The sequence below is a fragment of the Lineus longissimus genome, chromosome 1 (assembly GCF_910592395.1).
Source record: "Lineus longissimus chromosome 1, tnLinLong1.2, whole genome shotgun sequence".
Lineage (NCBI taxonomy): Eukaryota > Metazoa > Nemertea > Pilidiophora > Heteronemertea > Lineidae > Lineus > Lineus longissimus.
In genome coordinates, this window is record NC_088308.1 from 10,231,185 (window position 1) to 10,253,864 (window position 22,680).

Below are 22,680 nucleotides of genomic sequence, written 5' to 3' on the forward strand. Positions count from 1 at the left end.
TTGGTGCCGATTTCACAAATTTCCTCAATTTTTGCCTTTGGCTAATCCCAGCGCCAACCCTGTGAGAACATAAAAACGATCAAGGTAGTCCAGATGTGAAGCAACCCTTGATTAGTATGAATTGTATGAATGGTTCAAGTTTCGTTTCCTACCAATTTCTGCCTTTTTGAATAGCCAGGTTTTCCAAATCACCTTATAACTGCACCCTTGAGAATCAATTCCCCAAATTGCCGAGCATCTAATATCAGGCCTTCCAGTTTCCCAAGTTGTCTGTCCTTGGAATGGAAGGGAAAATTTATTTAATGAAGTTGGAAAAACCACGTTGTCGGGTCTTTCAATGAAATATTGTTTTGTTCATCGGCGATAAGGTTCTTCAAGCATGATTTGCATCAAGAGAAAAATGCACTGCTGGTTTGTCCAATGGAAAGCGAACAAATTGTAAAATATGCTTGGATGGACTTTGTGCGTGCACCACAGATTATTAAACCTGCTGGTTAATTTACCTTGAAATTTAGTGCATATTGTCGATGTTATCAGATGGACACAGTTTATTTTAGAAAAGTTATCAATTAAGGCACGTTTTGGATGTTTTTCTTGTGAGGTGGCCATTCTCCCAGGCCTCAAGGAGCACTATCCAGGGCAGTCTGCTCAGTAAGTTGGAAGGCCCTGAAAAGATGCTCGGTAGTAAGTTGGGAGGCCCTGATAAGATGCTCATGGGCAATCTGGGAAATTCTCCAGGGGGAATATGTCTTTAGAGGAGCTGATTGATGGCCTCTTATGTCATTGGATTTTTTGTTCACCTGGCTTTTCAGTTTCAGCCGGCTTGTGAAATACTCCATTTGAAAACATGGTTCACTCATAATCCATTATGAATAGTACATCAATCAAAGAACATGATTTATGCATTATGAAACCAACAACACATCGATTTCAGCAACATTTTATTTCTAATCTAGAAAGCTTCACAGGGGATCATAATTAATGTAAATGTGCTTGATGTTTGAAAATGGGAAAGCTACTGGGATTGTGAAACTTTGTAGATTTTAATTCTATTTTCATTTCAAAGACCCCCCCAGGATTGTATCATTTCACATTTTGTGACAACCTGACATGTCGGCTGGCCGATTTATGTGAGGATTTCAGGCTGTTATAGTTAATAGTTGGCTGTTCACTTTGTCTTTTGCTTTTGTGAGTGGCTTTGCGTTTCAAATGATGTTCGTCAGTCTTTTTGATAAGGTGTTTTAGGACTAGGAGTTGGAAGATAAATGCTTTCAGCTCTGAAACTGTTGACCTATATTTCTAAATTTGAAAAAGCTCGTGGCAGAAGCACCTGCTTTTTTCTCAGCTGCTCATTTTGGAGTTTCAAGGGTTGAAATGCACAATTCTGATGTTCTCATCAGCAGATAAGTTCGTGATTGTAAAACCTTTGATAACCAGATCAAAATCTTCTCTCCGCCCAATGAAATAAATAGCTCTGCTCGTCAGAAGGATCAGTTCTGTTTTATCTCCATGTCTATCCTCTAGCAAGACACCAAACCCTACACATACAGTAGAACCTCTCTATTAAGGACCCCTCAGGACTGACAAGTGCTGTCCTTAATAGAGAGGTGTCCTGACTAGAGAGGTCAAATTGAATGGAAACAACCAATTTGGGACCAAACCTAGTGTACTTAATTGAGAGGTTGTCCTTAATAGAGAGGTGTCCGCTAATGGAGGTTCCACTGTATTATTCTCTCTACCTGGAAGTATGGGTACCAGGTTTGCTAGGAAAGTCCTCGGACCATCATCAAGTGCAGAGAAGTGATACTCATAGTCTCTTCTGCAACAGAAACGGGGATAAAATTCCACTTGATAAACTATTTGGCGGCTGAGCAATAGCAAACTAGTGAATTGGTTGAAAACCAATCCAGAAGAAAGCTTTCATCGTCTCTGCAAACTCATCGAAGTTCAATTTCCTGGTTGCCAATCATTGCTAATCAGAGCACTCTCAAGTCAGTAATCTAAATAACAAAATCATCCAAATCAGTAGCAATTTGTCCTTGCCAATTGCGATCAGGCAGTGGTTGCGAGGTAAATTGAGTTGCAGTGATCGTCAACCGACTCACGTCTTGTAGGACTGGATGAAAAATTGAGATACAGCCTGACTGTGACGGCTGTGTACATGTCCAAAGCTTAGCAGCTAGGAGTTTAGGTTCACTGGTGCTGTGCAGAACAACCGATGTTGTGAAATCGTAATTCCTTGCATTTTTAAGTCGAACAAGAACACATATAGAACCTTCCAGTTTTGTGGGTTTGTCGATCTGATTATGATAATTGGCACAAATGACCTGTTAGATCCAGTATAAAATGAAAAGTCTTGGTCTTATTATAAAACGGATGGGAAGCTGCAAGTTGCAGTGCAAGTTCATCTATGTATAAAGCAAGACTTTTACATGTAAGCAAGAATTTTACATGTAAGCAAGACTTTTACATGTCAGCAAGACTTTTACATGTAAGCAAGACTTTTACATGTAAGCAAGACTTTTACATGTTTCATTCTATAAAGAAGAATGATGTAAGAATAAGATACACCATCATCATCATCATCATCATCAGCAGCAGCATGGGTCAGAGGCGCATGTGACACAGTAAGATGAGCCAAAATGACACCAGAGATAATGGAAAAAATGTTTAATGGGTTCCAATTTCACATAAGGCAGACAACAGTGAAATAAACAACCAGTCCGTCTCAACCTGCCAAGCTCAGAATGACATGCGCCTGGTTTGGTTGTGACTGATCACCTATCACTTTCATGACTATGCTGTGTGTCATTTTGACGTCATTTGTAAGCAACAACTGAAAATACGACATCATTGCAGATCTCGCTGTTGTGCTGAACATGTTTTCATCACCATCATCATCACAGTGATTGTATCTTTGCCCGTTGATTGGGGCTTTGTTTTTAGGGACTTGTCATGTTGGTTAGGTTTCTGATTGCAACTCGGGGGATTGATCAGAATTGCCAATTCACCTAAAATACCACCCAACTATTTCTTGCAGACAGTTGTTTCCACTGCCTTCGACTGATGAGCTAGCTGTTGTAGATTATTGATGAGAATGAGAGGCTGACTTGAGTTGAGGACAGGTGTTTTGCTGTGATGGAATTTGGGTTCATCACAACCACCTGAATGTTTTGGAGCAATGCTGAAGAAGAAGTGCATTGCTAAAATTCACGGTGGTTTTTTTTTCAATCGTACTAATTTTGGTTCATACACCCGAACCACTTCTAAGAGATCAAGTGAAGATTGGCGTTTTCACAGAGGGGCACCCGGCACAGTTGGTCACATCAAAATGCATCTAACTCAGCTTGATATACAAACACTGTAGTTCTCCATCCTTCATAAGAACTGTTGAGAAGACATTGGCGGAGATCATCATGTTGCAGTAAGTCATAGTCTCCATCCCTGTTAAATTATCCTACTTGTTTTTTAAAAACCCCAAATACCCGAGTGTACAAGGAGTTTCCTTTTTCAGGACTGTCCCTCACCTCTAAAGAACAGTTCTTCTTCCTACATTGTACTTCTTCACAGCATTCGCTCTATGCACTGGGAAGTATAATTCTCCAGGGAGTATTCCTCCTCCAACATGTCCAAGGCGGGATGAGTGTTTTTGCTTGCCACTTTATGGTTAGGCGCCAATCGGTTTTTTTGGCCTAGTGACTCCATCTTTCGCCAGAGGTAGAGTCCACACAAGCTGCTCATGTTTCTCACTTGGTGGGGTCCTTTGCTTGCCCTTAGGCTAGCTAGCATAGACACCAGATTACAAGGAACCTTGGTTTTAAATCCAATTCAAAGGACTGTGAAGAGCCAGGAATTTAGTTTCTTTGAAAGCCACGCCGGTTCATCCAGAAATACAATCCTGGGTTCTCCCGGGATCGAACCCGGGCCCTATTGCGTGATAGCCAGCAGTGTCAACCATTAGGCTAGGAGACTCCCCTAAAGAACAGTTGATTTAAAGGATTTTTGAGTCATGAATGCACTGACCTACATTACAAGGCGACGATGGCCGACTTTGGCAACGTTCTCTGTCTTCATACCTAATTAAAAGACAATATGGAAAACTCTTGAGATATTAACGTCAGTTAGGAATTGTCATAACTTACTTTGATTCTCCCCATTTGAGCACAATGTCCCTGGTGCACTTCATTTACTTCTTACTACTTCCTTTCTTCCGGCTATTTTGTAGTCATCCAATATTCACTTGATTCAATTTTTAAAAAGTGCCGAAAGAACAGCCACAATCGTTCAGATGACTAATGCGCGTTGTTTTTTTTCTGGAATGGAAATCTGGGATTACAGTGAGTGCTCCCGAGTGATAAATTAGTCTAAGATGAATTGCAGAGGATTTATATCTGTGCACTGCAATGCAAGACAATGATGATAACACTGATTGTATAATGGTTCACAATTGCATCTTGAGCATTCCGTTTGTGCATTTCCTATTGGCCGCGTCTCATCCTGCAGCGCTCGACGAATCAATATCTCCAGTATGACTGGTATGCTCGTGACAGAAGCTGTAAGAATGCGACGAGATTGACAGATGAGCTTTACTCGAGGATGTGATCAGTTAGTTCCAAGGAAGTGGAGACAGTTGTGGGCGAACTGCCTCCATTGATGGAGGGATGATATTTCTGTGTCTCGCTCCATTTCGCTAGATTAGGATTCTGAGGATATAATCAGTTTCTGTGTAAACCTTTGAAGTTGTCGGAGATGTTCTTGATTACCGAGCCCTACAAAGAAATACATGTCGTTTGGCTGGTGGAGTGAAGCAGGTTTGGAGGATAGACCTCATGGCACTTACACACTACATGTATTCCCTTGGATTCCTTGTTTCTGTATGCATCACTATTTCCTATTCACTATTCCAACAACTCGATTTGTTCCTGAGTTACAAGTAGTCTGTGGAATGAAGGCATGACAGATTTGTAGTTGTCTTTTGGTTGGCTGTCATCTATACATGTATAGCAACCTGGCTTCGAGTTAGTGTGCAAAGAAAGGATTTGTCTTGTCTGGGAATGATATATCGGCTGACAGAAACCCGATTATGTGGTTCAAATCAGGCTAATCTGTGCTCCAGTGAAGCACAGGCTCGTGCCAACAGGATGGCCAGTTTTTTCGTGACGGATGTTGTTATGGTGACACAATGCATCTCCCTGTTCTCCTAGTAGCATACTCATCATAATAAAGATGTATTAGAAATAGACTTCATGTGATTTGCATTAGGTAACCTGGAACTTTCTGCCTTCATGGGACTCTGTTTAAAACTTTACTTAATTCAATTGCGGTGATTATGCAGGCAAAATAATACATATACAGATGGGAGATGTATCACCAGACAGCAGGTTCCATAAACTGTGCAACAAAAAAAGACCATTATCATGCAATTGTTTGTGCCTATACTCTATGCTGGAACTCTTGGAACTTTGACAAGATATCCAACTTGTTTTTCATTTCCATGTAGGCTGCTTTTACATTACACAGTGCAGGAAGCTGCAAACTTGTGAGTAAATAACTACATGGATGGCTGCGCAGCCTTCTCGAAGAATTCGTGCAGTTTTTCACCGATTCCAGCGGCTGTAATGTTTTGCAATAATGATTTTCACCGGTGAAGCAACTTTTGAACGTTCCTGTTAAAATTCCGGTTTTGAAATTGCTATTCTTCACGAGTGTGTGTTACATGTTGGAATTTTGATGACTTGCCATAAAATTTGCTATGGATATCCTGTGTTGTGTCTGCGCTTTCATGGGAAGGAAATAACTAGTAGGGCTGGTTGATTCTCACCTGGGAGTGGGATGCCAAAGACTAAGATAATAGGAATATTTCCCCAAAAAAGCACTCTTGCTGTGATGAGAAGTTTGGGAAGGCAACACAATGGAATACATCTTTCGGCGCCTCGGATAAGTCAAATTACTCAATTTGCCGACTTGAAGAAAAAGTTTGGTGTATGAATTTCTTCGGAGACTAGTTCCCAGAGCTGGAGTGGCTGCCTTTGTCTGCTTTTCAGAGCCATGGCTTTTCAGTGCTCCTCCTTTCGTCCTTTCATTGGATTAGACATGGTTTTCTCCTCCTGATTCTTATTCTGTGAAGGATAATCTTGGAAATTATCACCTTTCTTGATGTCTCCTTCATAATTTTTCGATGTGACCATGAGTTGTGAGCGCCTAGCCTTGCCGTACGTCAACAACCTTATTCCCTACCACCGGACAATTTACGGCCAGATGACCAGGACAAGCTGGCATGGTCCAGCAGGGAAAGCCATCAGAAGGTCATGGAGCATTCGATCAGGTAAATGTGTGGGATTTACTCTCACAATATGTACATACGTACATGGATCTTCCTAATCAAATTTTGTTAGTAAAATGTTGGAAATTTTACAGCAATGAACTCTTTTCCTTTTGCTTTTTAGTTACCACTCTCCCTTGTTATAAAGCAAGGTCATTCGTTTCCGAGTATTGTATGTTGAAAAGATTTCAGGCAAATGTTTTACTCTTCCTTCTGGCTATAGTCTGATACACCAGTACTCTCATGTAGTTTTGCTTATTTATGGTGTTGGCAATAGAGATATCCATTAAAAAATTGGCTGTTTTGTTATGCAGAACCTGCCACTCTTCACATGAATACCAGCATCTCAGCCTATGTATGAAGACATTCAGAACTCAGTGCTATGAGAATTTTTAAGTCAGACTAATCCATTGTCAATGTTCACTTTTTATTGAGTATTTCAAATGAAATGCATCAGCCCGCCTCAGCAGGTGCTTATGCCATTGTTGTCATTTATAAAGCCTGGAATGTACATTTATGCCAACTGAAACAGTACTTATCTAGGCAAAGCAGAAATCGATGAATTTGTATAGGTCTAGCTTCTTCATCTGTTGGATGTAGTAGTTATGCCATGGTTTGTATAGGCTTCCTACAGTCCAAGTCTTTGGCTGTTTTGAAATGATTCACTTTCCCAAATTCAATACTCCATTATTAAGTGTTTGCGATTAAATCTGGTCACGGAATGCATAATCACGCATTCATTATTCAATGTCTTCATTTCATTGCTATGCTAACCATAAAAAAGACAAGTGTTTTCAATAAACATGCATGACTTTTATGGCTGAGCAAAACCTCGAATGCGATATTTACTCTGGCATTCTAGAGTTTTCCCAATTGCCATTTCTCTCTTATGGATGAATACGATTGAGAACTGATAAAACAACTGTATGTTATTGCTGTCATTCATCGACTGTACGATTATTAACTAACTTTCAATGCTTCAGTTATGGCTGGTTACCTTTTTCAACTTTTTAGAGCAGTAATAACACGTAATTCCAATAACTGCTGATTCTATACTCTTCCCAAAAATTCAAAATACCTTAAAAAAGTCATCTTTTGTTTCCATATGATTGAAAAGAAAAATTAGTTGCGACAAATTTTAAAGGCTGAGCACAAACCAGCCTATGAGGCATTTAACCAAAGGAAAGCTTTGATATGCTGATATGAATTGGAAAGGCAGTGTCTACTGCTTTTGTCCAATCAAGCTTAACAGCTAGGGATGCATTGATGTAGTCACAAAATTGCTATAGAACACCACAGTATCCTTATCACTTTCTTTGTTATGCCAAAGAAATGAAAGGACATTGTATCTTGCAGGTGATGATCACTTTGGAGAGTATTGCACTTGTGACTGATCTGGTTTCTGTTTGTTATAGGTATAAAGTTGTCAGTTTTGAGGAAATCCTGCAAAGGAAAAAAGGCAATGAGTTTTGTACATGTCATATGAGACCAGGTGTATTTTCTGTTCTGCAGCAAATTGACTCCTTGCAAAAGATAAAAAGGAAAACCACTACATGTCCTCCCTGAGTGGGAAACACAGGAAAGGGCATCCTGTTTCCTAGGTTCTATTTTGCCAGTAACTGGAGAGCATGGGTCGAAGCAATTTGGGATCGAGATGGGGAAAAAGGCGAATCAATTTGTGAAATGCATTAGCTCATTGGCGTTGTGTAGCACAGAAAGTTTATTTTTGGCCCACATTGTAATGTGGCCACTTATGCAAAGCACTGAATTTGTTGCAAATATTAAAACTTTCATTTGGAGACATTCTTTAGCACCAAGTCTTGCAGATAATGGATCCAAATAGTACTCAATCCAAGCAATTAATTGCCCCAATCACTATGAAACTTTTATCGGAAGTAATCCATTGTATAAATCGGATGTGGATGGAAACATTAATGGCAATGAGATGTTGCTTTTCACGACACTAACATTGGTGGAACAAGTCTTATTCAAAATTCATGATCAATATGATTGCCTATAGTGGTCTATAATTGAGAGTTTCTGGAAGTGCAGCTTGGGGATGGATATCATATATCCTCTGAGGTCTTGCAAACAGGTTTTCTTGAAGTACCTTGACATTTGCTACTTGGTTTTCGGTCATACAGCAACAATTTCTTTCCATTAGTATGCCGCAAATTTACAGTCCTTTCCCAAACTTCCTATAAAAAATTAGGCCTTACTAGAAGTTGAATAGAATGTTTTCCTCGACAATTGTCTGCCTCCAGCACAGTTATAGCTATGATGTTCTCAGTAATTGAAAGATTGCAAATATATTATAGGGTTTGGGCCAATACTATCCATTGATGAAATGAGTGGTGTCTCGCACTATAGGATTAATCTACTTGGGTAGAAGTAGCCGTCCCTTCCCATCCCGGCCTTTAATGGGTTTCAGTAATGCAGAACATCACCAAACAGATTGACTAGAAGGTTCTTATGCTATATCAGTTGTATATGATGACACTTTTTTCTCAAACACTTCAGAAATTCATATAATTTGATGTGGTATTGGTCTCATACCCAAGTGATAGCTCAAGTGGTTTTATAGCTTGATGGAAATACAATATTCTCAGCTAGAACGTCAAGTCATATTTATATGATAAGGAGCGCTGCTCAAGACACTATATACCGGTATAAGAGTTTCCTGGGAGTCTCGATCACAGACGATTTCTTCCATGACAGGAATAATAATAGAATCAACCACGACTTGTATGAATACCAGACACGTATTTCCTTTTGCATGTCACTTTCAAATTGCCACTGGATTAAATATTCCTTAATTCTTGCACCGTGACGAAATCTATCCATTCAAAGTTGCGTATTCATGATTGGTTCGCACAAAAAGCTTGATTGAGTGCAGTCTCTCTGGAGGCTGCTAAATAGAAATGAGATGAATACAGTAGAACCTCTTTTAGTGGACACCTCTCTATTAAGAACACGATTTTTGGTCCCAAATTGGTTCTTTCCATTCAGTGTGACCTCTCTAATCAGGACACCACTCTATTAAGGAAAGCATTTGTCAGTCCCGTAGGTGTCCTTAATAGAGAGGTTCTACTGTAGTGCCAAGAATTCATAAATCCCACGACTTTGGCAGCAATACTGTACAGCATCTTATGAGCACTACATAGGCACCAAATTCTGACAATTGGGGGCTTTTAGTAGATAGATAGATGAGCTCCTCTTGGCTGCGAGTTGCAAAATAAAAGCCTCAATAATAATTTGACTTATTGAGTTCTGCCTTTAGGAAATGGTGTTTATGCTGTACTAAAACCCCTCGAAGAGGTGGAGAACCCACTACCACGTCCTGGCACATGTTGTATTTCACATTATGTCAAAATACCCTGTATCTACATGTTCTTTGTATCTTTGGGAGTTCAGAGTTACATGAGGTGTCATCTCGTTCATCTTGACTGTATCTTTTAATTAAAGTGATAAAAACAACAGCCCACATGTATGTTTTAGTATTAAACTGCCTTTCTTGAAAAGGAAAAGCTTTTGGCTTAATTAAAGTAATAGTCTAATAATTGATCAGCAAACCTTTTCATTACATCAAATGACTACTGCATGATTATGTTTGTGAGAGGAATAAACACTCAAAAAGTCATGACATTACATCAGTTGGCAACACCAGAGCATTTCATGAATGGGTCAATTTTGATTTGATTGGTGGGGTGAGGGATCAATTCCACAACATGACTATTCGGTAAAATTTTACCTTGTCAAATGCTGAGCTGAACATTGCGTGTTCATACTGACTAAAGACTGCAAAGGTGACTTTGTCTTTGTCATACATGAAATGTCTTATCAGGGTGAAATAGACAAGGCAAATATGAGGGAAAGATTGTCATTGCTATTCTCTCTTGCTTGATTGCCTTGGCATATTGCTTTCTTCAGCTTGATTGAAACAGCAAATAAAGTAGTTGATATTCTCCATCCATTGGTAGAAGGGCTGACAATATCAGACATGTAATATTAGTGATATTATATGTATTGTGCAGATTCTGTTCGTGGTTTTGACAGGTTGACTGCATGTCTTTGTGGGCCTACATTGTACGCATGATATCAGAAAAACTGAACATTTTCTTAATAATACCTGCAGTATAGTATGTTTGTCCATATGGAAGATAATAGTGTTGGTAATGGGTTGGCACCTAAAAGCTACTTTTAAAATATTTTAAAACACAGTTTGAAATCTATGCTCACTGAGTTATGACTACTTTTACTTCTTCATCAAGAAATATCCTGAGGTATCGACCGTACCATCTTTTGTGCAGAGTTGAAGGTAGCTGTCAATAACAGTGGAAGAAAAAAACAGTGGTACATTTGGAAGTTTCTCCCCAAATGCATCTGAAGAGATCTGTCAATAACTGCTGTTTCGTAATCGGTAGAAATTGATTAGATGCTGAACAATACAGTTGGGATTGCTCTTCTCTGATGAATTTTTCTCTCGAAACAGCAATACTCCTGTCATTTATGTCACAATTGATATAAGTTTTTTCCCCATCTCCTTCGCCACACCACGCATGTCGTTTATAGCTGTTGCAGGTTTTGGCAACACCAATTTTAAGGTTAGTGGGGAAAACGTGGGAATATCTATAAGTAGCATTCGATGAAATAGACTGTTTTCTCTTGACCACTGGAGCTGAAAGGGTGGATGTCGTCCTGGGTGCTGACAAATGGTACCCAGGTTCGAGATCGACTGGACAATAAGCATCCTGGGTGCCATTACACTAGACAAACAGCACCCAGCTTCTTTTTGACTGGCGTACGGATCTTAGGGACGAGGACGTTTCTTGCAATTTCGTTTTATCTCGCGCCGTGGTACTTGCGGCATTAGCAGTGCGCGAAATAAAAAGAACAGATAAACAGAAAAAAACGCGTTTAGGCCTATAGGTCTTTGAAAGCACATTACGGATGATTTATTCAGAAAAGGTATGTAGGAGGGATATATTCAGAGAATGAAAAATTGTATGATGACAGAAAGAATGGATTTGCTGCATATTTTTATTTTTATTTTTCTTATGGTTATCGTGACATGTGACCTCCGTGAGTGTGGGGCCAACCTCGGTTGTAGGTATAGAAAAAGTGTAGAAGAAGAAGCTGGGTGCTGTTTGTCTAGTGTAATGGCACCCAGGGTGCTTAATATTGTCCAGTCGATCTCGAACCTGGGTACCACTTGTCGGCACCCAGGACGACATCCACCCTTTCAGCAGTACTGGACAGTACCCTTTAAACATATTCTCTTGCTGATTTGCTTTATTCATGTCCCTTTTAACTGGACACAGCCAAGCATACCCAGTCTTGTACTCTCACTCACTTGATTAAGTTGACCTTAGACCAACAGCAATCGGAATCTCACTGCTACTTGTCATATGCTCTCACATGCAACAGAAAAGTAATTTGAGGTTGTCAACGAGGTCAGGTTCTTCATATCCGTCCGCCTACTCTGGGTTTAAGTGATCTCATGTGGTCAACCTGATCACTACTTTTGCTTCATCACAATCTTGACCCCACTTGGACTCATGGTGAGGTATAAACTGGTCTCAGCGACTTGATGATGAAAATAGGTTGCCGATTTCTTCAAAATCAGCATCTTTAAAAATGCTTGGTGTTGCTAAATTTTGGTGAGGACCACTTTTGAAAAATGCCCTGATTGCTGTAGACCTTTTTGATCAAAGAGTTTAAAAGGTTTGGACAAGTACATGGCATTTACAGCTATCTGGTGCTTTCAAATAAATTGTATACTTCTTTGTGACTTGTGACATTTCGCCACTGGCTGGTGCCAACACAAATATACTTTCTGGTAGATATCGCACTTATTCTACTTTATAGTCAGCATGATCCAACTCCAAAAAGGCGCTTTCCACTTTCTCAAGAATTATCCAGCAGCTTCATTTGCTGGCTTTATTGAAATAATCTCAAGTTTCACATCACCAAGCAAAACTTCACCATCCTGCCGCCTTCTTCCCGGTCCTGAAGTGAGTATACCGCCTCAGATTGCTGTTGCTTTGGCCTTTGTTGGGGAGTGAAACGTCTAATCATCTACCGATGTGTGACGAGAACATACTAATATTTCCTCAGAGTATCGTATTATGCAATGTAGGTTTCTCTCTTTCTCTTCTTTGGCACAGGTTTTCTGACCCTTGTATTGGCTATCTTGTGCAGTTCAACTGCAAAGTGTAACTTTCCAAAGGCGTGGCGTTACCAATATTCTCCAAGAAAAGTTATGACAAGTTTCTCCTTTGGCTGAGAAAGAATGAAAAAGAAAATGTACTCTGACAGTGTCATGAGTGTGTTTCTTTCAAACAGCCATTCCGTTCATCATTCATGCTTGCTTCCTTGCTTAACTCTAATATCGTTCTTTAGTCCATCTTGAAGCGCCAATGAGATGGTTATAAGATATATGAGTTTACAGACCATAGTCTTGTATTCCTTGATATGTTGTATGTGGACTTTCTAATTGTGACCCGTCACAGCAAAACCAGACGCCTGTCGCACAGAAGATGAGCCTAAATGACACCAGGAGATAATGGAAGAAATTGATGTGCTCATATTTCACAAAAGGCAGACAATAGAGAAATGAACAAACAGTCCGTCTCAACCTGCCAAGCTCAGAGCGACATGCGCCTGATTTTGCTGTGACGGGTCACAATTGTGACCCGCTCTACCAAAACTAGGCGCTTGTCGCATCTGAACTTGCCAGGTTGATACGGACTTGTTGTTCATTTCCCTATTGTAGACCTTTTGTGAAATGTGACCAAATCAGTTTGTAATAGATTTCACAAAAGGTCTACAATAGGGAAATAAACAACAAGTCCGTATCAACCTGTCAAGTTCAGATGCGACAAGCGCCTAGTTTTGGTAGAGCGAGTCACAATTGTGGTGTACCAGAAATCCTCAGGCTGCCCTTGATGTGCTGACTTAGGTATATTGGTAAAGGCTATAAGGTCAATAGTCAAGGTCACTGGTGGCATTTGAATGCAGTGTCCCACTGTTTGATCAAAGCTCAGGGTCAAGGTCAACAATTTGCAAATTTGCAAAATGTCAAACTTTCACAAGATCATGTCACATGTACCTACATGTAGTCATTTTACATGATATATTTATACACATGAAAGACATATTCACCTGTTACGATGTAATAAACTGTTTTAAAATTTTGCCAACAGTTACAGTTGGCTGCATAAAACTTAGCCACCATTTATACTAGGTATTGAGATTCTTTCGGCAAAGGTCTTGAACTGCTTCAGGCTACTCAAATCCGCCAAATTTTTATACAATGTATAAATACAGTAACAGCGTGCTACAGGATTTCAAATACTGGATAATAAATCTACATTTTCTTTAACAAAATCCATAAGTGCTCTTTGATATTTTGCAGTTCAAAGCCTGTTTGATCAATACTGTGAATTCCAAATAAAAGAATGAGAAACTGAGTAAAATGAATAGAATAAACAACAAACAAACAACAATGAAATATTGTTGTTTGTGAAAATCATAGCTCTGCACATTGTTTAGTATCATACATGTTGTTTACACCATTTTCTGGGTTTAAAACAAAATTTGTATTACTGTCATACTATAAGCTTTCTGAATTCTGAAATGAATACAACAAAACTTTTACTTTAAACCTCAATACCGTTGACCAGCAGAGCGGTACACAACTTGAATGACCCTTTAGTCTATTTTGCACTAACATGTATCTAGCTTCATATTTAGACTGTTTGACTTTTAATCAAGGGGAGAGATGTACTGAAAGGGTTTATGGTCAATTTGAAGAGATGTCATCAAAACTTACGATATTCGAGCACAATAAGGTCCGAAGACATTTTCTTTAGGCTTTTATGAACACATCTATACTCCATTTATACTCTCTACAATTCCAGCACTTCTTAGACATTGTTATAAATTGTATAACCCGGATGAGAAATAAAGCCTTTTGTTTTCGTCACTTTGTTTCTAATCGATAACTTGCAAAAGGGATTCAGTCATTTCTTATATCTCCTAAAAAAACAGTATCTTGGATCAGATGTCATCACAAAAAACCTGTCTACTTCTGTGTCATCTGAAGATTATCTTTCCTCGCTTTTGTGTCCATTAGGCAATATATTCTGAGGGAGCATATCAAAATAATACCGGAAGCCAAAAAACACTCTTAATTTCTCCCTGGACCCCATCCCCTAAAAAGACAAACATTACTGTTTTGGCACTACCTTTAGTCAAGAAATGGCCATTTTGGACAAGAATTTACCGAGGTTTAAAGGTTTCACATTGGTTGACAGTGAACCTCTGAGAAATGCAAAATCTCTGATGTCAGGACCCAAGAATTTACCAAAATCACTCAAGTATTAGCACTATTGGCTTCCACATTGCTCCCCTGCTCCAGCATCGACAATACTTTATTAGGTTATGCCAAAAAAGCAAAGAGGGGATGAAATAAATACATATTTGTCAACCCTGTTCCCCCTGACAAACAGGTTTTTTTTAAGGGTTTAATATCCTTTTGACATGCTCCCTAAGAAGGTACTAAGGAATGTGTCATCTTCTCGAGCTGCTTATGAATAAGATGACAAGTCCCGGCTTGTTTTGAAAGCTGACTTGACGGCACTCCCTTGCAATACTACGCATCAGGTTAAGTGCTGTGCAAATAAGAGATTTTCATCGATATGACTGGTGACAATTATTGCTGTGAGGAGCGATGAAGAACAAAATCACTCATTTAATCTGGTAAAGCTGTTTGAACTCGCTGAATTTGATATTTGGCAGGAAGTAGTTCCAACCAATTCTTGTTGCAGGCACATGCGGTGATCCTATCTGGTGAGGTATTTTTAGTCTCATGCGAAATATTGTTGTAGGTTGCAGCAATAAAAATCACTTGTTTTGGAGGCATCTAAGAATATTTAAAGTTTAGGAGTGCTGATGGATCTGATAGTTTCTTGTATTTTTTTCTTTCCTTGTATTAATACTGTTATGATATTATTTCATTTGCTTAAGCTAGAAGCACAATGTTTTTTTGAGACCCATTATGACACGCGGAAAACACTATTTAGTGACATCATATTGTGTAATGATACTAAAAATCTAATATTTTTTCATAGGTCATGCAATATTTTTTACCTTTGCAAAAGCGAAGATGTTACAGTACATAGAACAAAAATTATCGTGTAACTCATATGAAAAGTCTATATTTTGTATGGGAGACAGAAAATCCTTCAATTTAAAGTCCACATTGAAGGCCTATTCAGCGACATGCCAAATCAAGGAGAAGTTGGAAAGCGCTGCGAATTTGAGGTTAAAGGGTTAATTTCAGCTTGTAGGTTCAAAGCTATCCCGACTCCTTGTATCAACTCTGGAGGATTCTCAATACATGTACACTAACAAGATGCGCTATTGATTTGGTCTAAAGCTTTGCGCAGTGGCGGTCAATTCTTTAATCAATCGCAAACCTGTGGAGTCTGTATCGACCGAGATGGGTCACTATAAAGGATGTTGGCTATTAGTAACTGGATGACTTCAATGGTCTGTAGGCATTACGACTCAGTGTGTTGTACTAATATGAGCTTCCTTTGACTCTAAAGCATGACGCCTCTTTGAGTTCACTGTAAACGCTGTTAGAGGGGTGGGGCTTTCTATTTCAAAATGAAGATTAACTCTTTCAATGCTGAGAGCTGATGTTGCCTTGAATGGCCTATCGTCCAATCTTACACTTTAGTACATTACATTTCTGCCAGTCCAATTTCTGTGTTTTTTTGCACTTCCACCAACTACTGTGTCTATTTCGTTGTGGTGCACACATTTTGCCAGCTTTACATGTCTAAATTAGCCCCATCGACACTGTGTGCAAACAACCAAAGCTATATTTCCCAGAAGTAGAGTCTATTGATCATATTCTATTGTTATGCAGAGCGTTTCAATACAAATCTGGTATTTTTAGCTCCCTGGGTGAGCTTATGTCGTCACGTCTTGTCCGTCGAACGTCATCGGTCCGTCTGTCGTCCATCGTCCATAAACAATGGTGGCACTTTAGCTCACTGTTGAGTCTAGAAAGTTGAATCTTGGTGTGTGGATGTCTTCTGACAACATGGCTTGACACACAAAAAAATCATTGCCATTTGACCTACTTTCTGGGCTCCAGGCAGCCATCTTTGAAAACCTTATTTTGTACAGGTTGACGCAATTTAGGTCAATTGTGACCTAATTTTGACCTAGTTATCAATGTTCACAGAGGTCAAAATTGATAGTGCCACATTTTGTCATATAAAAATGTTAATTTAACCTCCATGTCTCTTTTCATCTACCACTATAAAATCATTCCCAGGTGAACACAATGATGCCAGGACATTTCATTTCAATCTGCTATACCTGTCGGCATTAAAATATGCACTTGTCCACCCTGTGGCCTGTACAGCAGGCTCTTCTTATGAAGCCCTTGTACACAGTGATCAAGCTCGATTGAGCTATAAAACCTAAACTTGGCGAGGACACAGGTGTTGGATTGGTGATCAGCTGAGATAACTGGGCCATCACTGCATTTAAGCCTGGTGATAGGGGGCGCGATAGGCTTAACAGAAGCAATGACCCATGATTAGAACCTCTGACACAGACTAAACAAAGGGTTATTTTACCTTCAGGGCACCTGTCGTCAAGTTAATTTACTGTTTGGTTAGGTTGGCTGTCTGGGGAAATGCTCACCAGGTTTTTTCTGCACATGACAAAGACCCACGTCTTCAAATTAAGAGTTGACCATGAATACCACCATTTTGGCTAGAACTTGAACCTAAACCAATTACAGAACTCGTTCAAAACGAAGTGAATGCCAATTTCAAGGGTGGGAGTCTGCTCTGTGTTTTCCAGAGTACAGCCTCCCAGATTAGAAATGGACATTCACTTCATTTTTAAGGAGTTCTAATTGCTTTAAGATTTCAAGTTCTATAGTCAAAATGGTGGTGCCTATGGTCAACCCTTTAAAGGCACGAGGTTTGGGAATTGATGGAAGAACAACTATCAAAAATGTCTCCCCACTGCGCAAAGGGACACAGAAGGAAATAGGATAAGGTTCTTCCTCTTGACTATTAAAGTAGGAACTTGCAATCTCTTGATATGACTAGTCATAAGATCATTGCACATATTTGACAACATTCCTTCCTCAAATTGTCAATTTCATGCTCGTACAGTAAAAGGAAATCATTGATAAGTCTGACAGACGTGGACTATAATGACAATGATTATAGTTCAAACGAATTTGAGCTGTAGCTTATGGCAATTCAATCAGTAAGATTTATCATATCACTCTGAAGATCTGTGGGCTATTTCTGCACTATATTACAATGTAAGAATTTTCCAACTTCAGTCAAAATTTTTTTAGATAAATACTGGTAGTCTTTTGTGATACCCGCACCCTAATTCCTGAAATATTCACAGCCGGGTTAGTTTCCTTAGATTCCAACTTTGTGATCCATGCTACTTTTTCCAGTTTTGATATTTTACACATTGCGCTTTGATTTTGCACTTTTTGAGGGGTCTTTTAAAAATGCGTGTTGTGTCCAGGTTATCAAAATCGGGAATCACCAGAAGCAAAAATTAAACAGCAGCGCTGCTGCAGAGTGGAATATTGCGGGGACTTAACTTCTGATGCCAAAGAGCACTGCATGGCCTCTTCCTCTAGCTGTTGAGACATTTTCCCTTACTATCGGGGCCGTAATGATGGCAAACCAAGACCTTGCGTTCACATAGACAGCCACTCCCTATCTGTTGACCAAGACCTACTTCAAAGGCTGTAACTTGAGTCGCTGGTTCCTTGATCAGTGTTGTGCTCCGGGAGGGCATTGATTTACATTGGTTTATCGACCTCCTTTAATTGGAACTGCCAAACTCAAAGGCTAGACTGTTTTACGTTCACAGGATTTGCCTCTCAGTCCCCAAGCATATCTTTACATGAACTATGAAAGGGTGCACCAGCAGGAGCTAGCGGATCAAATTTGTCACCGTCACAGCAAAACAATTAAGGCCCATGTCCCACATACAGAAGATGAGCCTAATTGACATCAGGAGATAATATAAGTAATTGATGTACTTCGATTTCACAAAAGGAAGACAGCAGTGAAATGAACAAACGATCTGTCTCAACCTGCCAAGTTCAGAGCGACATGCGCCTGGTTTTGCTGTGATTGGTCTAATTATGACCAATATGCACAGTATAGGGGGCTGGTTTCTGTTTGACTTTAATAGAGATAATGAGGACCCGAACTCGCATATGTGCCAAAGGGAACATCTTCCTGGCATAAGGGATGGTGGACTGAGTCAAGTCAATCTGTTAATACCATAACGTGTTCCAATGATATTGATGAGTGACTTGTTCATTCAGTATCTTTAGCTCACCTCTTAGCAGAGGTGAGCTTATCCCATACCATGGCGTCCGTCGTCCGTCGTCGTCGTCGTCGTCGTCGTCGTCGTCGTCCGTCGTCCGTTAGCAGGGCACGTTTCGTAACTGTTAGAGCTATTGAGTTGAAACTTGGTACACATGTACCCTTATGTAATGACACCTTGGAGACCAAGTTTCGGTCCGATTCGTTTCATGGTTTGGCCACCAGGGGGCCAAACGTTAAAAGTGAAAATATGCAATATCTCCCTTAATAGTAGTCGGGAAATTTTGAAAAAAATATGGTAGGTACTTCTAGCAAAGGTGCATCATATATCCTCCGGGTTTTTGATTTGACCTCCTTTTCAAGGTCACAGAGGTCAAATGGTGTAAATTGGCCGTTAGGATGTAACGATGGCACGTTTCTAAACTGCAATGACTATTGATACTAAATTTGGTACACATTTACCCCTTAGTCAGGTGATCTCAGGGACGGAAGTTTGGTCCAATATGATTCACCACTTGACCACCAGGGGGCAAAATCCAAAAACCTTAAAAATGTGATTATTCCTTAACTTCTTGCCCGATTGCCACCAATTTGATATCATGGGTACATCTAACCACCATACAGTATATGTCACACAGGTTTTTAATTTGACCTTCTTGTCAAGGTCACAGAGGTCAAATGGCGTAAATTCGCCGTCGGGCCGTAACTATGGCACGTTTCTTAACTGCAATGACTATTGATCACAAATTAAGTACACATGTACCCCTTGGTCAGGTGATCTCAGGTACCGAAGTTTGGTGCGATCTGATTTGCCGTTTGGCCTCCAGGGAGGGGACCAAATCCTAAATTCTTCAAAATGCCATTATTCCTAGTAATGACTTGCCCGATTGGCACCAATTTTATATCATAGGTACATCTAATTCTAACAACCATTCAATGTGTCACCCGGGTCTTCTTTGATTTGACCTACTTTTCAAGGTCACAGAGGTCGAATGTACTGTAAATTGGCCATTTTGGGGAAATTGTAATTGCTTGGACCTACATCAAACCTAACACTACATGACACAAGACCATGCTCTTTATCCATCTTTCCTCCACATGAGGTGAGCACAATGGCCCTGGCCATTTCATTAATGGATTTCAACCTGTCCATCTTTAGAGAAAAATCCAAGCCTTTTCTGATTCTGCACAGCAGCCACTGACCGCAACTTTTGCAGTAGTTGTCGACTGTTCATGCACTACTCAACTTGTCGCACCGTCAACAGACAAATTTAGGACGATAACGAGAAAATACTTGTGCCAATATTACTGTTATATCAAAAGCCACATGGATCAACTAGTGCAGCTCGTGCTGCACAACTTGTGAATATATCGCAATCCTAGCTAACGCACTGCTCTTGAATCTTTAGAAATGTTGTTACCGCTGGCAGTAAATTTATCAGAGTAGATTGGATGACTCATGGCGTATTGACAAGTCATCAAATGCTAATTGCTCTTGATGTCACGGCCGTCCTAATGATGCATCACTGTTTGGTTCATTAAGTTGTTTAATTACCAAAAAACCAATGGCTTTGCAGCTACATTAGTTGGTTTTTTCTGACTCGATAATCAAATGAAATGTGGCTGATGTCTGTGGATGGATGGTCTCAGTCATTCCATGCTAGATTTTGGTCAACTCATGTTGCTGCCTACCTCTTTACTTTAAAAGTCCTTAACAGTTTTGCATCTTGACCCATATCAAGGGTTTGAGACATTCAGGAAATGGTTTTTCAGAAGCTCAAAATGCTTTAGTGCTATGAGTATAAGTAGTTGTAAATCACGACCACCCATAAAAGTGGAAATCCCAGCTTTCGCACATTCAGTCAGCCGTTCATTCCCAGACCCCTCCAGAACTGACCAACAGACACATTTTTGCGTAAAATGAAATCTCATATACACTGTAAATGGTTGAACATATTGAAATCCATATTGCATACACGTGCACAGATCCTCCCCTCATCCATCCCGCAGTTCTCGATCATTCATTTCCAGCAGCCCCCTACAAAATGCTACTGGCATTGCCTGGCATGAATCAGTCTCGATTACTATCCAATTGATCTTCTTTCTTGAAGGGCTTTCATCTGTTGACGTATTTCTGATGATCTCTGTGTTGGCTGAGCCTGGCATATCAATGACTTTCGCGTTTAATTCACAGCATCTGATTGCTATCATATCACTTGTCATCTCTCTTGACAAATGACTCTGAGATATTGGGTTTTGATTCTTTTATTATTTCTATGATGAGGAGCACATCTTTGGTATATTTCTTTTGTTATCAACACTTTCCCTGCCACATGACATTTGATTGTCTGGCAACCTGCCAAATGACATTTCGAAATGTCAAGCCTACATTTAAATCGACTTGCATTTGAAAATACCTAGACGAAAGGCTTTCTTTGACTGGAGCTTTAAGGGGCCTTGTCCAAATTATTCGCTGAAATTCACCGGCGAATTTCTGGCGAATTTACGGCGAATTTACGGCGAATTTTTACAAGTTCGCCAAAATTCGCCAAAACCTCCTCAAAAATCGTCAAAAATTCGCCGGAAAGTTCGACAGAAATCGCCTAGATCACGACACTAGACCATGGGTACACCCATGACAACAGCCAGGGATTTTGACATGGATTTCACAAAAGGCGGACAACAGTGATATGAACAACCAGTCCGTATCAACCTGCCAAGCTCAGAGAGACACGTGCCTGGTTTTGCTCTGATCTGGTAACATATAAACTTATAATACTGTAAGCTCACATTTTGTAGTACATTTTGATGATGCTGTAAAGAGCAGAAAGCGCTAAATGTCATGTAAGTCAAACTCAAATTCCTCATTATAGCCACACATGAACTTTATTTCTTTGATTACAATTATCCAGTTTTACCGAGCAGTCTTGGGATGTCAACGACTTGGTGGATCAGTGTGTTATGCACTGAAAGCAACAGCTCTGTTGCTTGAATTTAAGTATAAGTGAATGATCGTGTTCACAATAAACCACCTGGTATATACTTGAAATTCTAGAGAGTTACATGCTCATTTTACACTCCTTCTTTAATTGGATTTTGTAATGGTATGTATAGTTCCCCTATAAACTCTGCAATCTATAATTTGTGGAAAGCTCAAATTATCGGTGATGTTGCAACTCCCTTTTCAAAGCAGCTGGATTGCAATGTATTATTTTCCTTACAGATTGTCTTGACAAATGAAGTTTGAAAATCTAGATTTATTAGGTTTGAAATTAGAGACTTATCCAGCTTTGAATGTCATTTCAGAGACATCTAATGAGAGGTTTCTGTTACAACCTTTGATGTTCGCTCAATTAGGAAAAAAGGTTGTAGACAGAATTTGTGGTTGCCTAAAAAATACTTCCCAGTTGGTGTACACTTTTGATGGTCTTAGCAACCATGCAGTGCCTGAATCCTAGCCTATTCAGAGATTTCTCAACAACCACTGATAAACCTTTTAGCACAAACTGCATTAAAATTACTGGGGGGGAGTCCCTTATTTGGCAAATCGTGTTGTTATTCTAGTTAAATATCTCCACACAGTGCAGTCAGTGAATGCTCTGTATCAGATTCATTCCAATTCGACCCGCTGATTTTTTGGATACAAATTCAAAACAAAGAAATTTGTTTAGAAAAACTCCAAAGCTGATAAGAAGCCAAAGTTCTTGCTGGCAAAGGGCATTTGTGACGTTTTCAGTATTGTCCTGATTTTCTGTATTTTTTTAAAGACAGCCAGTCTCATTTATGAATTATGATGCCAATATTGATATTGTTGATATTCTAGATATAACATTTGTCTTTGAATGTCTTTCCAAATATTGCAATTTACAAGACCTGCTATTTTAGTGGTGCACACAGAGGATATGGGCTTGTTACCGTTTTTATTTTCCCATATGTCATCAATGTGATAATGGTGTA

The 22,680-nt window shown here is 39.6% G+C and overlaps 1 protein-coding gene across 4 annotated transcripts in view; it reads left to right on the top strand.

Annotated features, from left to right (window-relative positions):
• LOC135488106 (disks large homolog 5-like) overlaps window positions 1-22,680 on the top strand; it is a 67,196-nt gene that overhangs the window by 10,465 nt on the left and 34,051 nt on the right. For 2 of the 4 annotated variants that reach the window (XM_064772567.1, XM_064772578.1), the window contains exon 1: window positions 5,551-6,325. The exons of the other annotated variants lie outside the window; for them this stretch is intronic. In XM_064772567.1, the coding sequence (XP_064628637.1) occupies window positions 6,187-6,325 (139 nt within the window). In that variant the 5' untranslated portion in view covers window positions 5,551-6,186. Of the gene's footprint in view, window positions 1-5,550; window positions 6,326-22,680 lie in introns of those variants that run through there. 4 annotated transcript variants of the gene reach the window in all.